We start from the raw sequence: 21785 nt of genomic DNA, 5'->3' as shown, positions 1-21785 counted from the left end.
AAAAATACGGTACATTGTGAGATTATGCTGTTTTATGAATAAACAGTCTGAAAGTCAAGAGGTGACAAAGAAGGCTTCAAACATTCCATCTACTGTATGTGAATATGCAGAGCTTTATTGATAAATCTGTACCCTTTTGTTTAAAAGCCCTTCCATTATGGATCTGTCAAAACCCCTGCATATTTTAGCATAGTATTTATGTGAATTTAAAAAAAAAGGGTAGTTGAATATGCAAAGATGATACAAAAGAAATCCGTATGCACACATGAATTTATGCAGCACATTTTATAATATTTATGTATTTTGTGTGTGTTTAAACTACCTATAAATAATACATTAAACCATTTGTCAAAAAAAGAAAACACAAAAAAAGCCCAAACAACCTGATTTGCTAATCTCCCTATGAACAGAGCTGAAAGTTCTCTTCATTTGTAATTCAAACATAATCTACTTTTTGTTCTACAAAATCATCTTGTTACATTGTAATCTCTCATACACAAACACAGCAATTTGGGATTGTGTTCACATAACAACCACAACACCACAGTCCTATTGTTTTTTATTTTATTGAAAAATTATTCTTAGAGTAAAACTTTCATAAATTTCTTTTTGACAATTGAAACATTCAGTGGTTAATTTTTTTAATGATACAAATGGTAATGGCAATGATTTATAATGTATCTAGCGCAGAAGCTTTTTGTCCCTTCTGAACTTGCATGTTTTATTTAAATATTCCTCATAGTCTATTCTTTCAGCATAATGTATGCATTACGCTTGCTTTCCATTTCAAAATTGAATTTCAAAGGAAAAAAAATCACAAAACAATAAGCTCAGTTGCTTTAGATGAAACACAGAAATAATTACATTTAATTTACATTTTAATAACATATTGTGTACAATCATCTGTCATTCACCACCAAAACAACATTTAAAGCATCTAAAACATACAAGAAGAAATCAGAAATGTACTAATGAGATAACCTGATGAATATCTGAGTGTTATTAGCAATCATGGGGCATCATTATTACATTGCACCATGTAAAGCTTCTTTTTTAGGTTCTGTTGTTGATATTTTATGAAAAATGTTTGTGGTAATTTACTCCCACCAAGGTGCCCTCTTAGAAAGGTGCAATGCTGGCATCATAAATGTAACAGGCTTCATGTAAAAGGAAAACTATAATTCTTTTGTGTCACTTTTAATTTGTGGTTTGTACACTTTACAATAGATGTTTTTTCCCCATTGTTTTAACAATGTATTCAATCTTTTTTTTTTCTTTTTTAAAGAAAAATCATTATTAGAGCGCTATAGGCTAACTAAGAGACAACACTGCAAAGGATGTCTAAGTTTTACCTAATTTTTCTTTTGTCTGAATGAAAGTTTAGATAAAGTAAGAACCCCCGCAATGATGCTTAAGCAAAAGACTTTACAGCAAATGAGAAATGAAGCCTGAAACACCACCGGCTGACTGAGAAGAATCCAAAATAGATGAAATATTTTATATACCTGATGTTAATAAATCCATTTCCAATAAATTGGATCCGATTCCAATAAAATCCATTAAAAAAACTGAGACTCTATCTGTAGAGCAGCAAATGTGATAATTATGGTAACTTGCTCTAGTCCACTCTGGACGAGCTCTAATGAGCTAACTAATCGGTTGGGAATGGTAGACAACACCAAACACGTTGGATTGTATAAAGGCTCTGTGTGATAAGTAGTGGTGTATATGTAGTCATACAGAAGCCTCTTTTTTTTTTTTTTGCTTAATTATAACACAGGTAAAAACTTAAATTAGCCATCAAGCCAGCATACAATTTGGCATGAAATCCTGCATTACTCTGTGGTTATGTGAACAGCCTCTATAGTTTCTATTTACTATGAAAAACCGGTAATGTTTCACTATTCACAGTACTGTATATAACAGCAAGTTTTGTCTTAAGAAGATAGAAGATATTTGGGACTGTGAAGCTAGTGGAACACTATTATTACAAATATTAAGTGCCCAGTCATGTGACTTAATATTTGTATAAGAAGAAGAAGCAAAGAGAATTCCATAGAGCCTCATATGATGAATGGCAGACCAGGGTATGCAGTAGAAGTAACAAAAAGAAAATAGCATAGGGACTGTAGGTATTGGGGACCTTTTGTATTATTGTACCAAACAGTTACAACCTGGCCATCCTCCGGGAGACCCAGAATCATGCCCAGCTAATTACTGGGCCAATTCCATATACAGCAATATTTACAGAGCCCTAATATTGTTTTTATTAGATACATATGTCACGGATAAGCTTTATTTAGCCACCTAAGGACCATAGGGGTTGAACGCATAGTTTCAAAAAATAATTCCTGACACATCAATCAACTTTTATTTATCAGATTATAATAACCATCTTAATGGCATAATTTATCAGCTGCTATGGTTTACTGCACTCTATTGCTATTGCTGCTTTTGTTGTGTTATTCAATGCTGAATTATTCATTATATGCTTGCCACCTGTACTTGGTAGATGTGTAAATAGATCCACATAATATCAACCTTAATCAGAGGTATAAATGATACAGTGAACAGAATTACATTTGTTTAATACATTTTGGTCTCAACCAATTGTTGTCTACCACAGAATTAGAATCACTTCTTCTAAAACTTATCACCAACCCAACTTTGTGGGGAAATGCTATCACTGCCAGCCTTGGTGTTGCAAGGATTAATTTATCCTTCTAGTGTTAAAAGAAAACTAAATGTGTTTATAATGTGTGTGTATTGATGTTTTAAAGGGATAGAATGAAGCATTTTCAGTGAACACATTTTTTTTTGCTTTTCCTATTTACATAATAAATGCACATATCACTAGAAAAGTTGCTAAAGTATATTAGACGATTCTTTCATCCCACTTTTTAGAGTAACTACAGCTTTACTGCCATTAGAGACAGGTAGGCTTTTATTGCATGAAAGGCTCTGTAGGTCCTTTCTGCATAAAATCTCCACTCCTGGTTGCCAGCTTTGAAGAATGACAAAGTATGAATGGGCCCATGGCCTTCAAATCGATACTCACTAAGCCCTTTGGATCTAAGCCAACATGAAACACTACCTCTAGGCACTATACCAAACACCCTGTTCAACCTTTAAATGCCAGAGGTACTACTACATTTATCGATTGAATTATGGAGTTGAGGCTAAGCATTAAACTATGTTTTTCTAAATCTTATCTTGAGATGAGGCCCCATGTATACCCTGGGCCTAGGATTTAAAATGGTTACAAAAGCGATCGGTGAGGGCTACAAAGGAAAACAGTGACTAACACAAGTGCCTGAAAGGTATGTTTTAAACATGCTTGAATAAAAGTCTAATGCTAATTTTCTGTTTGTAGTTAATGTTGATTGAATTTTAATGATAAAGGAAAAACAAATCCCACAAAAAGAATCTGAATAATTCACACTAGCATAGGGAGATAATAATTGGTAAGCATATTTATGTTTTCTGCCATCAGAAATAAGATTGTATTATCTCTCCAAATTTTGTTAGTGTTTTCTTGTGTTGTGATGCATACTAAATACTCCCTTTCATGATAATTTCTTGATATTGTACTACTATGTACTAATTAATAAAGTAACTGATAAAAGAACTGGGCTCTAAACTACAAATCACCAAACATACCATGTTTCCCCATACTTTAGACTTGGGCAAGTTCTGGATATATTTCTTTTCTTAACCACAGAACAATAAACCATATCCTGCTGGTTGAGGTGGCAAATACTGATCTGCTATTTTTCTTACATGGGCACAGCACAAGTACACTTTGTGTGAACATAACATTCAGCAATAACTAACATTCTACATGTAAAAGAATAAAAAACCTTTATTAAATAAGGTTAGTTTATTTTTAGTTTTCTCAAGTGTTAAAAACTAAAAGAAGAAATGATTTTTTTAGTTATTCAACCTTTGTTTACCTGTCAATGTTTGATCATTTTTTTTTATATAGATGAATGTATGACAAAACAAATTAAACTGACCAGCCATGAAGAAAAGCAAGAATCCAAACATAAAAGTCCATTGAACGTGGGTGATCTAGCAAACCTGGAATGAACTTTTAAAAATATTTTGTTATTTAATAACAAATGTTTTCAATCATGGACCAGATCCATTCCAGGTTTTTTCGTATCACACAGCTTCACTGATGAAAGTGTATCCTCTCCAGCCTTTCTGGGCTTTAATAAATCAAGCCCAAAGGGGCATGACTGTATTAGTATTTAGTACTATTAGTGCATGACTCTGTTAGTACTAGTAGTAATTTTGTCACTGCCAAAAATTCACTAGTAACAGAATCAGTAGAAAAAAACACATCCTTCCAAAGCATTGCACTCTTTCATCATAAGTGAAGAGTGCTCTTTTTAGTTTTCCTGTTGCTGGCACATTACCACCATCAATAGGAATGTTAATCTGACAATAATCTTAGGTCTAAATTATTATAATTCTACATGTTTACAGATTCAATTCTAATACATATTCTAGCAATATTCTTTGCCTTGTCAGACTCACTCTACAGGATTCCAAGTAAATAATGTTTACTTACTTTACAGAAGCCAGCTTTTTACTGTAAATCGATAAGGGTCCCAAGGGTATTCAACTGTACATTGTTATGACAGTTTGTTCTGCCTAACTAAACTAAAAACATTTTCTACAAGGTATTGGTATGTTTTTTTTTTCAACTGATGTATCTATCCCACAAAGTTGCATTTATATATAGCTAAGTTTTGTTTTGTTACGTGCACCATTCCAAAACAATAATGTAGGTGCTACAGCAATATACAATAATTGCACATAGGCCGCTAGACTTTTAGAATTTATGATTCTGAAGAGCGCTGCCTAAATGCGCTTTCCAGCTGATAAGGATTAGAATGCCTGAATATTTTATTTGTAGTTCACTATTAAAAATAATCAACATTTGATTTTACAGAGGAGCATCTCTGCTTTAAAACCTAAGGCTTCCAGTACAGTTACGGTTACAGGTACAGTTTTGAGTTGACTGTTTTTGAAGTGCAAAGCAGTGACGCAAAACTCATTTCAATATTCTTTTTCCATGGTGTGTAAGTATGTATATATGGCTTTTCCTCTATTTAAAAAGGTACAAAATAACTTTTTGCAGCAGGGGGTTTTATAGGCAATAGTCATTAGATATCTGATATGCAAAGTTTTGCTGTTACAACACCAGTCTCCTATTAAACGACCATAAACTACTTTTTATATCTAAATATCATTTTATGTTGTCCAGTATGATCCCTTTCAGTAATTTAATGACATTGTAGCTCTAACACCTTTCAACATGGGAACTATTTTAAAGGACTTTATAAATAATGTTTTTGCCTGTGTCATCAAACTCAGCCCTTACTACCAATGCTATACATATAAAGTTTTAGTAAAAGAAGAAAAAAACATTCTGCCATTTTTGGTAATGTGACACAATTCCTCATGAACAGATACTAGGTAGAGCAGTAAAATACACTTTATTAGGCAATTGATCACAAAAACGTTGTGAACACTTTTTTGAGGTAAAGATTGAAGGGGATGCTTTTTTTTATATTATTTAGGAGTTAGCCACAATATGATCATAGGTTTGCATTAAGTCGAGTTTGTGAACCACAGATTAGGAAAGGACCTCTCAACACCACGGATTTACCATAATGGTGTACTGATCTCTACAAATACATTTTGTGGCTTAAAAAATCTACATTTTTATTTAAGGTTGAGAACGCAGCATCTTTCTTCTTATTGCATTAAAGCTTTGACATAATGCAGAGCTAGAATACATTACAGATGTAAAGACTACCAGGATGTAGTCAATTTATAACAAAATGCAATATTAGCAATAATTATTAACCTATGGATTAATTATTTTCTGTTTCACAAGTTGTATGTAAAGCAGGTGCAAATGATTATGCTTTTAGTTACATAAACTAGTTGCTAGAACTTTAAAGCATTCTTTGACTAGATTAGGTGCCACATGGGCACTAGTAAAACTAGTAAAATTCTAATTATTGGCATTCCAACCAAGCAGAAAACTTGATTTCATTCTTTTTTTTTCACTGTTGCTTTGCTCTTGTTTGTGGTTTCTTTTCCCCATAAACTAATACTTAAGTAATAAAGATCACAACTCTGGAAATTAATCTAGTCTACATTTTGATTGATAACACCGTGGAACAATTTTGAACAAATTTTTTGTTGACTTTAATTTTTAAGCTTATTTAAACTAAAATAGGTATGCTGATTCTGAAAGTGCAGTTAGTTTTCTTCTATCACGTCAGGTTTTTTCTCTATCGCCTATAATAATGCGATTACTGTAGTGTGGATTTGTATAGGTTATTCATTTACATGCAAGACAGTGTGGTCAAAGGTTGTGCACTGCTCTACTTGGTGTATAAGCAAAATTGATTTTTCTACTTACACACGCATTTACTTTCTTTCAGATCATGGCTGGCTCTGCTGTTTCTCATTGTAGGTGCCTAAACAACCCTGATTCATTTTGTTATATCTGTGGCAGTTTCACCATTCCCAGTCAAAGGGTGAACATCAGCAATTTGTAGATCAATCCTATTTGGCATATTTCAAAGTTAAACTTGGTGACCAAGATAAGTCTTGGGCCCCTCATAAGGTGTGCAAACAGTATGTAGAGGGTTTACAGATTTGGACAAAGGGAACACGTGATAAGATGCCATTTGGTATACCTATGGTTTGGCAAGAGCCAGAAAACATTTCAGTGACTGTTACTTTTGTATAGTGAAAACTTCAGGATATAACAAGAAAAATAAATGTAACACAGAGTATCCTAGTCTACCATCAGCTACACGCCCAGTGGCTCATTCAGATGAAATCCCAGTGCCGGTTTTCTTTACAGTACCCTCTCTTGAAGAACATGTTTATGGTGATGAACTAGGTGACAATAAGGATGAAAAGTTTGAAATTGAAGAGGACTCCGTTCGTAAGGGATTTGATCAGCATGAGTTGAATGATTTGGCACGTGATTATTGGGACTATCGAAGAAGGCTTAAGAACTCCTAGCATCAAGACTGCGTGAGAAAAACGTACTTGAAAAAGGAACAAAGGTATCGTACTTTCGAACTAGAGAAATTTAATTTCGGCAGTACTTTAGAACTGACAGTGGCTTTGTGTATTGCCATACCATGGCAATTGGGAATTCCAACCTTTAACTCTATAACTGAAGAATATGCAGACGTAAAGAGAGTCATTGAGTTGTTGCAATATCACCAACTAAATTGGGTCATCTGTGTTGACCTTAAATGGTATTCTTCCTTCTTGGTCAGCAACGGAGATACACCAAGTATGCCTGTTATCTGTGCATGTGGGACAGCAGAGCATGTGAGAGGCATTGGATGGAAAGGAATTAGCCTCCAAGATCTGCCCTAAAACCAGGTGATCCAAACATTCTACATGAGCCACTTGTTGATAGAAAGAATATTATATTCCTGCCTCTGCACATGAAACTGGGTCTGATGAAGCAGTTCGTTAAAGCTTTGCCAACTGAAGGGGACCTTCAAGTACCTCATTTTGGCATTTCCTAGCCTGTCATTTGAAAAAATAAAGGCCGGTGGGTTTTATGGTCCACAGATTCAGCAGCTCATCAAAGATGAACATTTCATTAGGGCTTTCTTAGAAACACACGAGCAAATACTTATACAGAAATTGTCCAGAAACTCTTGGAGAGCTACAAAATGCTTGGTTGCAATATGAGCATCAAGGTGCATTTTCTGCTTAGCCATCTTTCTAACCTCCTGGAAAACCTTGGTGCAGTCAGTGATGAGCAAGGTGAATGATTCCACCAAGATTTGAAGGTCATGAAAGGATGGTATCAGGGTAGATGGGATGTACATATGATGGCTGACTATAGTTGGAGCATCTGGCGGGATTGTTCTAACACTGAACACTCCAGGAAAATCTATAAGCGTAAATTTTTACCTTAACCGCTTACCCGATCAATTTTCAAATGCTTTACTGTAAAAAAAATGTCATAGAGTAACAATAAATCCTTTGCATGAACAAAAGAAACTTAAATAAACAGTACATTCAAGTTATTATTTCATTATTTTTTCATTGTCTGTAAAATTTGTATGTTTTTTTACAAAAACGGAGGGTACCCTGTATCGCAAAAACTGGATGCAATAGCAAAAAACTGGGGTCATTTCTGGATTCACCACCCAAAAATTAGTAAAAAAATAAGTGTAAGAAACTCAACAAAAAATGTGTTCCCCAGTGTAATATTAAATAAATGTGCAGTCATTGCCAACAATGAATGAATGGTTAGCAAGTTACTGTATTTTAGAGTAACAAGATAAAATGTGCTAATCATTTTATCCAAGGTTTAAGCAATTATTGAGTGCATACATATTTATATTTTTATATCTGTTATCTACTTTAATATATCCAAGCAGACTAGGCAATATAACCTTTCATTTTTTTTTCTTGCTCCTGATGTTTTTCATAACAGTTCTGTTCAGATCATAGGCTGTTCCCCCAATCAATCACAAGGTTATTATTGAGAAAAGGTCCACATTGCCCAGCTTACATAAAATATATATTTTACACTTCAATTATTTTTAAACATCCCTTATACAAGCAGGTTTATTCAGCCAAGTAGTGCTGTAACCAACAACAATACATAAAGCAAAGTTATCCATATGAACATCAAAGAGATATTTTTTCCAGTAAAAGATTGAGTGGGGATTAAATGGGGATTCTATAATCAGGAGGACTGATAGAATAGTTTTTTGGCCTGGATCACTTCAACCAAATGGTTTACTGTCGGCTGGTGCCGGGGTTCGACACACTTCTCGGTCTCAGCTCCAATGTAAACATACCTTGTCAAAAGAAGACACTTCTAAACATTCATTTTGTTGTTCATGTGTGAGATTAATATTTTGACTATTTAAGTAACACTAGTTATTGATAAGAGCACTCTGTCTAGTAAAGGATCCTAATTTGATCCCTGCAATGCATCTATAGTAAACTGTATATTAGATTTCCACAATAGCCATCATTAGTCTTTCTCATATTTATTTCCTTAAAATGAAAAGTTGGTCGTGTCTGTCTGTATGTGAGAGATGATCTGAAAGTGAATGTAAAATTGTTGATGGAACATGTGATGATTTTGAGACATTATGGGTAGAGTTGCATATGGGGATGCACACTAACACAGTTAATTATTGGAGTCTACTAAAGGCCCCTCAATTACTTGCATAGATAGAAAGGGCTGCACAGACCGGAACAGTGCTAGTGATGGGTGATTTTACTACCCTGACACAACTTGGGGTAATAGCACTACAGGAAAATATAAAAAGGGTGGACATTTATGAATTTATTACAAGATAATTTTACGGTACAGTTTATAGAAGCCCCAACTAGAAATGATACTCTGCTTGACCTAGTTTTTTCCAACATTGCAGAGCTTATAACAAATGTACATAAAAAAATAAAATCTGGGTAGCAATGACCATAATATAATTTTATTTAATGTAAAACTTTTCTATTATTAAGGGGGGCTCTCTGTGACTTGGACTGGGAGGGAATATTGTCCTCAAAAAACACAGAACAGAAATGGGAATGTTTTAAGAAGCTAAAATTAAAACTTATGTGACTCACGGCTAATATTAAAAAAGCCATAAAGAATAAGAAAGGGGCATTCCAAATATATAAAAAAGAGGGATCACCTTTATCATTTGAAAATGATAACGAATATAACAAAAGATGTAAAAAGGAAATAAAATGTGCAAAACATGAAAGAGATTGCAAAAGAAAGTAAGGCAAACCCCCACATTTTTTTTAAAATATAATAATAGCACAAAGATCAGATCTGAGCATGTAGGCCCCTTAAGGATATCTCGGGGTTGGTAACTGGGGATAAAGAAAAGGCAGATTTACTAAACACTTGTTTTTTTTGAGCTGTGTGTACAAAAAGAAAGATGATGAAACTCAAGTCCAAATTGCTAATAGCAGTTTCATTGCCTTAAACGAGGCTCAAAATTGATAGCAGTTGATATAGTGTACTTGGACATTGCAAAAGCATTTGACACTGTACCCCACAGACTGTTAATATGCAAATTAGAGTCTATGGGTTTAGAAAAGTCAATCTGTAAATGAATAGAGAACTGACTTAAAGATTGAATCCAGAGTTGTAATTAATGATTCATACTCTGAATAGTATAAAGTTATTAGTGGTGTACCCCAGGGTTCAGTGTCCATACAGGATGTCTATAATCTACAATTAGGTCCATACAGGATGTCTATAATCTACAAGCAGACCTGGATGTACTGTTTGACTCGACAGCCAAACGGCAAATGAAATGTAATATTGGTAAATATAAAGTTATGCATCTGGGGGCTAACAACATGCATGCTTCATACTGTCTGGGGGGAATACATTTTAGGGAGTCACAAATAGAAAAGGATCTGGGGGTTCTGGTAGATCATAGACTTAACAGCATGCAATGCCAAGCTGCAATATCAAAAGCTAGCAAAGTACTTTCTTGTATTAAAAGAGGACTAGATTGCAGAGATGGAGACATAATCCAGCCCCTGTACAAAGCATTGGTCAGACCACAACTGGAATATGCAGTGCAGTTTTGGGCACCAGTTCACAAAAAGGACATTGTGGAATTGGAGAGAGTGCAGAGTAGGGCAAATAAAATAATAAATGAATAGAGATTAGCTGAACTGATTTTATTCTCCCTTGAGAAGAGATGTTTAGGGGGGATATGATCACCCTGTATAAATATATAAATGGTCAATATATAGAGAACTCTCTTCCCAATTTTTCACTTTAAGGTCATTACAAAAGATGAGGGGGCATTACAGATAAGGAAGAGATTCTTCACAGTTAGCTCTGTGAAAATGTGGAATAGGCTGCATCACTAAATAGTTTTAACAAGTTCAAAAGATTGCTTTAAGAAAAAGCTGGATGCTTTTCTAGAAGCACAGAATATACCTGCTTTTCCCCTGTTGGAGCATATTGTACCAGGGTTTTTTTGCCTTTCTCTGGATCAACTATGTCCATAGGGTTTTTATCTGGGATATGTTTAATCCCTAGTGGTTGAACTTGATGGACTTCTTTTAACAACCTAACTATGTAACTGGCTGGATGATTAGTTGCTGAGGAAGGAATACTGTATTGTTTTAATATTAACCTATCTTAGAATATAGTGAATATCTCACTGCACACCCTTTAGTATACAACTATGTGGAGTAGGGCACTTGCAGTAACTGAAAATATGGTGCCATAAGTGTTTGCATTGAAAAAAGAGAATTTCTGAATCCCTAAAACTCTGCAGAATTTAGTTAAAATAAATGTCAACAGTCTAACTTGCAAAACATAATGGAACTCCTAATTTAACAACAGGTCTAGCTTTTTGCATTGAGGGCTAAAGAAAATTGGTATTATGTACAACAGTGTAATGCAGGAGGCAAGCTTATCCAATATCCAGTTCAAAGAGCAATGGAGATGTGCAGATTGCTCTGCTCCTAACACCTAAAAAGTCAGTAAAAAAACAAACACATGAATTCTGAATATCTTACTGAATATGTCCAAGTTTTAAAAACACACATACTCTCATTCATAAATGTAAATATCTGTCATATAAAGGTTTATGTTGGGATGGGGGGCCTTCTCTTACAATGACTTTATCCCAAATATACAGTATGTTCTTTACTTTAATGTTAAACATCAATATTGACACGTACAACAAAAAGAATAAGCATTAACATTGCAAGCATTCAAGACTAAATACAATCAGTTATCATGCAGTTTCCACACTGAGGGTTTTTTAAAAATCTTTCAGGTAGAAAAAATACCACTGAGCTAATATAGCTATTACCTTTGCTCAAATTCATGTTTTTGTTTTCAATGAACACAAAGTAACAGAGGAAATATCAATCTGTATGCACAGATATTGTTTCCCGGTGTCAAAACATACTTTTTTTTGTCGCCCAAATGTTAAGAATTAGAAAATAAATACAGACTTCTGATGTAGTAAACACACAGGTATTGCAGCTGTTGCAAAACAAGATAAACCAACAATAAAACAACATCATCATTATCGAAAAAAAAAAATATATATATATTTTTACAACACATAATGCAACAGATTTTATAAATACTGTTTTTCCCCCAAAACGTTTTGTTTTGTAAACATTATTTATCCAGTTGTTGTGAAAGCACTGAAAAGGCTTTTTTTTCTAAAATAACGTTTGGTCGAAACAGCCTCAATTACCAAAATCCCTGTTCTGAAGAATAGCTGCATGCATTGCTGATGTCATTTAAATAAGTACAAATTTACTTGCTTTGCATGTTCTTTCATACCCATTACTCTATGGAACGTTCAATGTTCCCCTCTAGGGAAAACATAATCACAATGTTTCCATTGCCATAATGCTGTGTTCAGTACTCCAAAAGAGTTCCTTTTAGGCTTTTTTTGTTGTAAATTTTCATATAAAAAAGTGTTTATTTTTGCAAAGAAAAAAAAGGAAAATTTCAATGGGCAATCTTTCATTGTGCTCATGTATGTAGTCACACGGATACTCAGTTGGAAGATCTGTTATACGGTCCCATTGGAATATTCAAATATGTTTGTCTTGTCCTATTAGTATGCAAATAATTTACTGTTTGAAAGTCATGGAAAGCTTTGACTGTTTCAGTTTCTTTCTGGGCTGACTGCAGCTTTTGTGTTCATCTATTTCTTAAAAAAAAAATCCTTTTTGAGCAGGTCTTATAGTGCTGATACTCTTACAATGTTCCTTTGTGAGAAGTCAGGGGACTCTGATCTACCATCTTCCTCTGGGGCTTTCACTGGCGGTGTTGGGATACTTATTACTGCTGTTGTGACATATGGTGGCTCACAGTTTAGTTTAATTGTTTCTTCCATTTTGGCATTTAAACTGGAACGGCTGTAAAAGAGTCAAAAAGGATCATTTAACCATATTCAACAATAGATTTTATAACTATTTAACCTATTAGAATCTAAAAATACACAAACATTCACTTTTAAACTATTTGATTGATGCAAAAATATTGAACAAACTGTGTAATCACTACTCCTGGAGCTCTATTTATAAAACAGGGAATCAGACATTCCTTCATGGGAATCCTCCAGGTCCATGCGCTTCAATTGCAGTAATTGATTCTTAAAGGGAATATTTGAAGTAATCATGTCAGATACCCTGTTTTATAAATAGTACGCTAGCTGAATGTTCATTCAGATTTTACTTTGCAAAAAAACAAAGCACAGTTTTGACACAACAACCCAGCATTCTGGCATTGTAAAATACCTCCAAAAATAATAAAGAATGCATAAAAATATAGGTGACTATGTATCACATTTAAAGTTCCAATCCATTGTTATTTTTATTATTATTATTAATAAACAGGATTAAAATAGCGCCAACATATTACCCAGCGCTGTACATTAAATAGGGATTGCAAATGACAGACTAACCAAGTTTGAATAAATGGGTTTTGAGCGCTCTTTTAAATGAGCAGAAAGTAGGAGCAAGCCGAATAGGACGAGGAAGACCATTCCAGAGAGTTGGGGAAGCTCTAGAGAAGTCTTGTATCCGTGCGTGTGATGAGGTTATGAGTGAGGAAGTCATTAGTAGGTCATTGGAGGAGCGGAGAGAGCGGCAGGAGGAGTATTTTTTTACCAAGTCAGAAATGTAAGTGGGACAATACCTGTGTAGAGATTTGAAGGCAGAGCACAGGAACTTGAATTTGATTCTAAGGTGAAATGGAAGCCAATGGATAGAACTACAAAGAGATGCAGCGGAAGAGGAGTGGAGGGAAGGATGGATGAGTCTGGCTGCAGCATTCATGATAGATTGTAGAGGAGAGAGTCGGGTTAGTGGAATACCAGCGAGAAGGATGTTACAGTAGTCCAGACGGGAGATGATAAGAGCCTGTACAAGGAGTTTGGTGGTCTCAGGGGACAGGTAGGGGCGGATTTTGGAGATGTTGCGTAGGTGAAAGTGACAGGACCTGGAAATGTTCTGAATATGGGGGGTAAATGAGAGGGCCGAGTCAAAGGTGACACCAAGACAACGTGCCTGAGGGGAGGGCTGAATAACAGAGTTGTTAACAGTTAGGTATAGGTCAGGGGGAGATTTTGAATTTGAGGGGGGGATGGTGATGAGTTCTGTTTTATCCAGGTTGAATTTCAGGAATCGGTCAGACATCCATGATGAGATGGCTGACAGGCAGCATGAGACCTTATCCAGGACTGAGGGAGACAGGTCAGGGGTGGACAGATAGATTTGAGTGTCATCAGCATACAGATGGTACTGTAAGCCAAGGGAGGATATGAGACTTCCGAGAGAGGAGGTGTACAGAGAAAAGAGAACCGGTCCAAGGACTGACCCTTGGGGGACACCAACAGGGAGGACAGTGGGTGAGGAGGAGTTACCATTGAAAGAAACTTGAAAGGAACAGTCAGACAGATAGGAAGCAAACCAAGAGAGAGCAGTGTCACAGATACCAATGGAGCGCATGATTTGTATTAGAAGGGGGTGATCAACAGTGTCAAAAGCAGAGGAAAGATCAAGGAAAAGGAGCAGGGAAAAGTTGCCTTGAGACTTAGCTCTGATGAGGTCATTGGCCACTTTAGTAAGGGCTGTTTCAGTGGAGTGGGCAGCTCTAAAACCAGACTGGAGGGGGTCAAGGGGAGAGTTCCATGTAAATATTGGAACAGGTTTTGTAGGACAAAAAAGCTCATTAGGAGATATTTGTAGGCATTTCACAACACAAAAATGTGAATAAAATGCAAGTACTTTTATTAACAGAGAGATGTTTCTCCTCTCTTTATGTATTTGCTTGGGATACAATGTAACAACACTGATAATGGGTAGTTAAAGGAGTAAATGTTACATTACAGTAAACAGTCTGGATTGCAATCCACATGAAAGTTTATTGTGGAAATTGTAAAAATTGGTCCATATCCAACCCTATCCAGTGTCTCCTAATAGAAATAATTTTGGACAGGTAGCCCTCTAAAGAGACTTGTGCTTCTGGAGATTCATGTAGGCTAGTTAGTAATTGCAAAAAGTCACCGCCAAATCACCACATTTAGGAAAGTAAAAAAGTAACACCATGTAAGCCTGTTGCAAGCTTTTTCAAGATCTATAGATAAAAGCAGGCAGCTCTACTAGGACCCTGTTCCCAGTTGGAGGTAACCACTGTAATTAGATCAATAGATCTTCTAGACTGGTCTATCATATCTGTGATGTTATGCAACAAAGTTCAACATCTAAATGAACATCCTACAATTGTAGTGATTACACAATTTTTTCAAGGGACCATATTACCAATACCTATTAGTAGAATTATTGGGCAAATATATATATATAAATACACACACACATATACATACACATACATTAGCTGGCCAAAAAAGTCACCAAGCCTGAACCTAAATCAACTGAGAATCCTTTGAATGTGCAGTGTGTGTGGTGATAGTGGTCTCCTATTATCAATACACAACCTTGGAAATAAATAATTGCAATTTTGGGCAGAAAGAAATGTTGAGACATTGTATAGGCTTATCAAAATGATAGCACAATAAGTGTATGCCATCAAAGCTTTTTGTGGCCAAACAGTACATTTATAAATATGGTGTACAATGCAAAATGAGGCAGTGTAATAACAATACTGTGTTTATTTTGTTATATTCTTCAGAACATTCTCATACATTTGTTTAATGTAATTTTTATTAAGGTATCTCAGAAGCCCAGGATCTGGCGATGACATGCAAATGCTGACCAGCCTTGTATGGCTTAAATCATTGGGCCATCAATGTGGATAGCCTCAGTGATTCATAGTAAGAAAAATAGACCAAAGTTCCTAACTGATTGACACTTGCTGGCCAAATATGCACAGAGGCGTGGAATAGGCATGTACCTAAGATACCAACTTTCTTTTGAGCAAAGGTTGTGTTAAACCCATTCTAACAGCAGCTTACATATTCAACCTTTATTTTAAGTGTAATTAAATGTTTACAAGGTGTACAAATTATCCATATTTAATTTTTTAACCTAATCATAGCATGTTGATACTGAAAACTGCAAAAGAATTTTATATAACATATTTAGCACATCTTAAAATTAAAAAAGAAAAGTCCCTAAGTCCCTTAAAGTACCAAAACTAGATGTCCCTGATTAAAGTGATTCCTAGAATTTCAGCATATCCTTTGCTACAACAATTGGAAATATCTTCTTTTTTAATGGATATACCATTTCATGCAGGAAAATTCATGTGCAGTTCACCACACATAAATCTTCTGCCCAACTTATCTTATGTTCCGTTGTAGCCAAATGGGATTAAATGAAATGGTTTCTCGTAGTAGTTATCAGGTTTCATGTATACTCAATTCTGCTAAGTCCAGCTAGGAGATACAACTGTAAAAACATGTGCAACTTGCATTTCAGAACAATATATCAGACAACATCCAGAATTAGGTCCATGAGTTGCTAAATTATTTATGGGCAGAATGGTTTTCAGATTGGGTGACAGTGGTAGGGTTTGTTTGATCACCTCCTATAAAGTCTATATAGTACCTGTCCCTTCAATGACAACAGTACTTTTGAATATGGGTACCTTAATGATATTAAACATAAACCTGTGCTGTCCCTGTGTTTATTCATTACTTGCAGCTGTCACAGCCAAGCACAGAAACTGGGATTAAAAATCTCAGGCAATTACTGAACATGTTGACATATTGGTTGCAACAAGTGGGAGTTCATGAGACATCAGGACAGAAAGTCAATCTAAATGAATATTTATTATTGGGTTTATAAACAGCCAATTAGGGAAGTCCAATTTGCATATAACACATGGTAATTATTCACAGCTGCTAGTGAGTTAATTGTTGCTTGGCAGTTTTTTCTGTTTGCTGGACTTCTTTACTTTTTTCATGTTCACTGGATGGAATTGTTTGGGTGTCTTTACTGGATAGAACTAACAAAAAAAAGTAAGTGTAGCAATTTTAATAATAAGATAATAGAGAGCTATATTGTATTTACAGTTGAAACTTGAATGCTTTAAAGTGGAAGTAAACTAAAAAACAAACAAAAAGTCTCCAGGTAGAAGTTTTTGGTGAAGGAGACATGAAAAATGTATTTAAATAAAAAACCCCTTTGTCTGCTTCTGGAGGCATTTTGTTTTTTGCTTACACTGCAGGCTGAATGTTCCATGAAGTGATGAGCCCAGCTCTATTTCTTGCATCTCCAAAAAATAGAACTAGATGCTGGGGACAAAGTAAATCATATGTTACAAAAACAGTGCCCGCCCTGTTGTTGATGAGGTTTGTGGTGGACCTGGAATACTTGGTAGCAAAGATGGTGGCTTCGGGGATACAGTGTTGATTGGATCCTAGACCTGGAGGGAGCTAAAAAAAGGTGTGTGCTATAATTGAAAAAACCTCACTAACCACCAAGAACTATAGTTCCAACTTAATTTGGTAAACTGGCACAGTTTTTCATTAACACAATTCGTTACTCTCACGCTCTTACACATAATGTGAAAATACAACTGACATTTTAGGTTGTAGACAATCACCTGTTGGACAAGGGAGTTCTTTCCATTTGCTGAATCTGAATAGCACTAAGTTCTTGAAGACTTCCATGGTGGCTGCATGTTGTAATATTAGCATTTGGTATACGTAGATTCTTTTTATTCCGTCTAGTACAGCAAAAGCTTCTGCCGTGTGAAGATAAAGAGGGACTGTGGTTCCTTGGTTTATTTATAGTAGACACTTCCATACAGTTTTCTTCATAGGTTTGCTCATCCACAAATTCGTGATTCTAGGCCATGAAAAGAAATATGCATACATTATTCACAATTCACGCAGTATAAGTTAGTATCATACTAAAATGCAAGAAGGTTCTACATAATGTAACATTATTACAAATATTAAAAGAGCATTGGAATGCCTTAATGCTCAAACTTTTTTGTAATATGCTGAATTCCTGGGTATTAGATGTTACTGCAATATGTTGAAACGTTTCAAACTTTACTGTGATGCTCTATGAAAACGTCAATTTTGGAAAAAGAAAAATTAGAACAATGACAGAACAGTAAAACAAATTGCAAAATTAAAAAATTGTTATTTTACAGTTCAGATCCGAAGGTGCTATAAAAACAAAAAATCATATGTGAGTGCATTTTAAGGCACCAGTGCATTTTATTACATGTTCCAGCATAGTCTTATTTCTGTTCGTTAAAAGTAGAGAACATTAGTCCTGTTAGTGGCAACCAACAAGAGGCTGTCTGCATATAAATTAGTGATGTGACATGATCCTTAAAAAATCTAAATATGACATCAGTAGGTACTTATTGTAAAATCTGAATCAAGTCATTAAACAAATGCACAGCGGGAAATACAATTTGCTTTTTAACCTGTACTATCATTGTATAAATCTGTAGGGGGCCTTCAAGTATCCACATAAAATGTAATTTCGCATTTTGCTATGATAGAAATTTAAACACAATTATCTACAAAAAGTTGCACTAAAATACTAAGAGCCCCAGGCAGTCACTCCCTCTCCTAGTTTTTATGTATGTGGTTTTATCACTAAGTATATATATTGAATCATATGAAATGTGGTCATAATATGATTGTTTCCATTGTTTCCAGGTCATTACATACTTCATATCTTTCAGTGATATAACTGTACTCACGTACATGTAGATTATATTCAGCTTTACATGTTCAGTTTTTATTACTTTAAACACCTTCAGTTAATAATATTTAAGTTGAAGTTACTTGATTGAAATAAGAAACACACTAATGTGTATGTGAGGTTTCAAAAACATCCTAGCTTATCAATATCTAATTATTTGTATGCTTTTTTTCCCCATATGCAGTATACACAGGTAGAAACATTTTCTTACATGAACATTTTCTTACATAACAGCTAGGGGATACTATTGAGAGGTCTCTACAAAACAGGTCTCTATAAAATAGTGAATTTGACATTCACCAAACATTCTCTGATGGGGAATCAATCACTGTCATTAAAGACACTTAGACCTGTAAAATGCTCCAGCAAAGAACAATTGCTGAATTCACTGATTTTTAAATATAAATACCCCAAAAATATTTATAAAATGACTATTAAATTAAAAAGACATAGAAAACATGATAACATTATGTTTATAGACATTCACCAAATCATTTCTATTTGAGGCTTACATTCACAGCATTTGTTTATTCTTCCTGCTTTCATTTGTATGTGTCTGGAGAAAATATGTAATTATGATATACACTTATTGAACTTACCTATTCTTATGCTATTCTTTTTTTAATGTTGAATAAGTTAATAATAGAAAGTATAAGCTTTTTTAATAGTGGATACAGCTACCTGGGCCAGACAGATTACCATATCTTTGCCCTTAACAGCAGTAGCAGCATTGGATTTGCACCAACATGGTCACCTTTCTGGTCATATTGCTTTTCTACAGAGCAAATGATCACTTTAAACATGTGCACCGCAACAGAGTCTAATTTCTGCAGGCCAGTTTTGTTTAAACAATTACAGGAATTAATGTAAGTATCTACCATGTAACATATATTACTGCATTGATTGGTGTTTTTAAATATGCCAAGAGTTTAGATATATATAGATAAAGAAAACAGCAAAACTGATAGTATAGCCCATTATTTTTACTTGCATTTGAGTTCTGACTTTGGCTTACCAGGACCTGATAACATGTTCCTTGTGAAATCAGGTGAATTTACAAATTTTCATAATGTGTCTTGTGGTATAGCGGCAGCCTTTGATGCATGTTAAATGCTGCTATTTTGTATAATTTAAAATGTTATGTTCATATTACCTTTACAGTCTGGCAGCATTATTAACCTTAAACCGTTCCCTGCCATTCACATAGAGCTCACAGCAGAATGAAACTACTTGCAGCTGTCCACCGCAATAGGCTTTATGACAGCTGCATTTACTGTTTCTATGCTTAGGATCACTTTATGAACTTACACTCACGAAATGCCTGACGTTTGGCCCTAAATTTGCCCTTAATTGGTTCTGAAAATTAATGTAATCATCAGCTAATATGCTTACAATTACATTCACAAATTGTGTAAATTTGGTAGCTGTGTATGTGAACTGGCAGGTCCTTGCTTTCTGATAACTTCCATGAGGTTGCAGCAAGTGTTCCAATCTATTCCTGACATGGCGTGTAATCTACTCATGTGACCCCTTTCCCCATTGATCCATTCAGCTGATTCCCTGTTCCTCGATTGCTGCAGCACTTTGGCCTGCTACAGTAATCTCTGCTAGACTCCGATTATTTTCCTCCCGCCACGGATCATTATCTCCACTGCCTTACTTTTTTTTACCATACGCTTTTTCCCCGAGTACTCCATCTCCCCTGTAAAGCCTATCCTCTCCAGGGGGATCTCTGCACCTCTCTTTCTTCCCCTACATTCAGCTATAATTCCTGGGTATAAATATTTATGTTTTTCATATCCCATGTATCCTTGTGATTCTGCTTTCACTATGTTATGAGGGTATTGATTTCAACTACTCCTGGCCTGCTTTTGGGCAAGATTTTTTGTTTTAAAATTGCCTTTAGGTTTGCTTTAGGTTGTTCAGCATAGGGACAATTGCAGTGTTATATCACTAATTAGCAATAATGGTCCCCTGTATTAGAATGGACAACTGTCTATGAACAGAAGAATTTAGCTTGTATTGTATGGCTGGACCAATCATCTTATAGTATGTACACTATTTAAATAGTATAAATTATGGTTAATTAGTTCCCTGAATTTTTTCAGAGAAAAACTTTTTGTGATGATGAAGCAACACGGTTATCTGAAATAAAGGTAGTTCACAAGGAAGCTAATGTAAAAAGAATATAGTCAAATATCAAAATGTTTAGTAATAAGATACAATGCAAAAATTACCCATTTAACCTCAAACTAGATGGTGAATATGCTTTTATGTGTATTTATTTATTTTTGTTGAGGATGACAAACAAAAGCAAAAAAATTATTACAATCAGTATAAACAAGTTGGCGGAGAGTAAAATGATAAAATCAAACAAATACATATTAACAAAAAATGGTAACACAAACCAACCAAAACAGAAAATAAACCTAAAATATGGCTGAAGGGCAACAACTAATCAAGAACTATCTACATTATCAAGTGTCACCGGAGGATCATTACTCAACAGCCTAGAAGCATACCATGATGTCAGTTTAAATAATTGTGCAATGTTTTGTTTTGTTAGTGACGGAAGAGTGTCAATGTATAACTCTTACACTTTAAAAAATTTAGGAACTTGAATTTCCTTCTTGAGAGAAGCTTCTATCCAATCCATCTGAAAAACATACAGAATTTTTTCTTAAGGTGTCCAAGAGGGGTTTGGATAGATCTATGCAGAGATATTGAACAGGAGCCTCCTGCCACCCCTGATTATACAAACCCCATGCAAATGCAGCTTCCCAAAATGGCTCACAATGGGGATAGAGGCACACAATTAACAGGAATTGTGTTGCATATTTTAACTGTCCTCCAGAAAGATTTTATTTTGTGGCAATCCCATAGTAAATAATGAAGATCTGTTCCCTGGCCCTACATTTCAGACATTGAGGGGAAGAGTTCATGCAGATAGGAAATGTTCGGTACATTGAGACATAAGCACCAAGGAAGTTTTTTAATGTTGTTTCTCTATATATGACAGTGGGGATGGTTGATCAAGCCCTGACAAAGCCTGCCAG

The 21785-nt window shown here is 35.0% G+C and overlaps 1 protein-coding gene across 2 annotated transcripts in view; it reads right to left on the bottom strand.

The window, feature by feature from the left end:
* Window positions 1-317: 317 nt before the first annotated feature.
* KCND2 (potassium voltage-gated channel subfamily D member 2) overlaps window positions 318-21785 on the bottom strand; it is a 219033-nt gene continuing 197565 nt past the window's right edge. For both annotated transcript variants that reach the window (XM_072401565.1, XM_072401566.1), the window contains 2 exons: window positions 17606-17850; window positions 318-12951 (listed from right to left, as the gene is read on the bottom strand). In XM_072401565.1, the coding sequence (XP_072257666.1) occupies window positions 12774-12951; window positions 17606-17850 (423 nt within the window). In that variant the 3' untranslated portion in view covers window positions 318-12773. The remainder of the gene's footprint in view (window positions 12952-17605; window positions 17851-21785) is intronic.

The sequence above is a fragment of the Pyxicephalus adspersus genome, chromosome 2 (genome assembly GCF_032062135.1).
Source record: "Pyxicephalus adspersus chromosome 2, UCB_Pads_2.0, whole genome shotgun sequence".
Taxonomy (NCBI): Eukaryota; Metazoa; Chordata; class Amphibia; order Anura; family Pyxicephalidae; genus Pyxicephalus; species Pyxicephalus adspersus.
Note: the sequence above shows the minus strand (reverse complement) of the source record. Positions and strands in the feature narration are given on the sequence as shown.